The 1918-nt window shown below is 47.2% G+C and overlaps 1 protein-coding gene across 1 annotated transcript in view; it reads left to right on the top strand.

The window, feature by feature from the left end:
• LOC116670886 (PH and SEC7 domain-containing protein 1) overlaps window positions 1-1918 on the top strand; it is a gene marked incomplete at its 5' end in the record, with an annotated part of 69216 nt that overhangs the window by 13209 nt on the left and 54089 nt on the right. Inside the window, 2 exon segments of the mRNA XM_032501585.1 lie at window positions 42-159; window positions 1235-1790. Coding sequence (XP_032357476.1) covers window positions 42-159; window positions 1235-1790 — 674 coding nt within the window.

Here is a 1918-nt window from a genome sequence, read left to right as displayed (position 1 = left end):
GTGTGTGTGTGTGTGTGTGTGTGTGTGTGTGTGTCTTTCAGACGGACAGTGGCTGTGCAGTGCCTGTACCCTCTCTCCATTGTCAGAGGATCGCTCGTGCCAAGTGGGAGTTTTTATTCGGGACCCCTGCTGAGGAGGCTGCAAGCAGGGGGGAGAAAAGTGAGAGCACGTCCTCCGCGTATCATCTGCACATCGTGTTATACCATTTTTTTTATTTATATAAGTTACGTATCTCAGATCAACACAAACACAGAGAGAGAAAGCAAATCAGTCTGAAGCTGCAGAAACGTCACCTTGATCAACCTGCAGAGACACTTAAAAAAGAAGAAGAAATGTTAAAGGTCATAAAGGCAGCTCTTATTGTGAAAAGCCTGTCTTAAATGAGCCTAACCAATCAGTCTGTTTGCTGAAGACGGGCTGATTGGAGCCTAGTTCAGAGGAGGAAATCACAGGTTGACCTAGACAAACGTTCTCCAAGTGAGCGCCTTCGGAGCAGAATGGTTAAAGTGAATGCCGAGTGACCATAATGTTCTGGGTTTGATGCCAGCGGGGGGGCTTTTGTTTTATGCCATGCTGTGTTCCAGTTGAAATGGTTCAGAAATCTCAACTGGAACCCCCCCTTGAAGTCGGATTTCACACTCTGATGTATTGGAGAACCGTACCAACGCTAGTCTGGCATTAGCATGACCTATTTAACCCTTGTATTGTCCTCATTCATAGGAAATTATACCTAATGTTTGAGTTAGAAAAGCAAAAATTAGGAATTATTTAGACTAAAATTAAAGGAATGGATGTTGATGATAATCACAGACTGGAATATGTCAACTTTTACTCAATACTATTTCAACAACACTTCAATTTGTTTTTCAAATGCTATAAAAATGAATAAGACGCCCCAAAATTGATGAAAATAGAGATTTGTACTTGGCAAAGAGCGTTGTTTTGGAATCAATCATGTTATTTTGGGGAATTAAAAAGAACAATGATGTGGGAAAACGGGTCAATTCGACCCGAGGACAACACGAGGGTTAAAGGAGAAAATTCCTAAAAAAAGAATCTGAAAAAAGACAAATCTTACCGGACATCTTTCAGTACTTTTTGATACTCAGCCTTTAAATATAGATCTGGAACAATTAGACCAAGCCCATAATCTAAATGTTTTCTGTGCAAATACAGTCAATCACATTTGTTTTTTAAATCATTGATGTGGATGTTTGACTCTCTCCATGTGCAGATTCTCTGGAGGCCTCCACAGCTCCTCCCAGCGGGAACTCCAGCGAGTCTCCCACCCCGACTCCCCCGTCCTCCCTCCCTCTGCTCTCTGCCAATCACGAGGTGCAGCATGTGGAGGTCGAGCTGCTGACCCCTCCTCCGGCCATAATCGGGACGTCGCCCAAAACCGGCATCATCCGCCGCACGTTAAAGTACTCAGAAACCGACCTGGACGCCGTCCCGCTGCGCTGCTACCGGGAGACGGACATAGACGAGGTGCTGCTGGCCGAGCAGGAGGACGCAGACTCTGCGTTTGGGAGTAACCGCAGCGTGCAGGGCACCTCGGGGACCGGCAGCAGCCCGCTGGGGGGTCTGGCTTATGGCAGGACAGATGGGGAGGAGGGTGGGGAGGAGCATGAGGGAAGAGGAGAGGGGGAGGAGGAAGAGGAAGAGGAAGAGGAGGAGGAAGAGGAGGAGGAAATGGTGAGCTGGGCCAGTGTGAGGATGCAAGGAGACAACAGGAAGCACCAGTACGCAGCTCTGGACCAATCAGAGGGGTTTGGTCACCTTCTGAAGAGGTGAACATGAAACACACACACACACACACACACACAGTCACTTACACACACACACACGCACGCAAGTGTGTCTCACTACATTACTGACATAATGCATTCCCTAGCCCCTTACCCTAACCTTAACCATC

The sequence above is a fragment of the Etheostoma spectabile genome, chromosome 21 (genome assembly GCF_008692095.1).
Source record: "Etheostoma spectabile isolate EspeVRDwgs_2016 chromosome 21, UIUC_Espe_1.0, whole genome shotgun sequence".
Taxonomy (NCBI): domain Eukaryota; kingdom Metazoa; phylum Chordata; class Actinopteri; order Perciformes; family Percidae; genus Etheostoma; species Etheostoma spectabile.
Note: the sequence above shows the minus strand (reverse complement) of the source record. Positions and strands in the feature narration are given on the sequence as shown.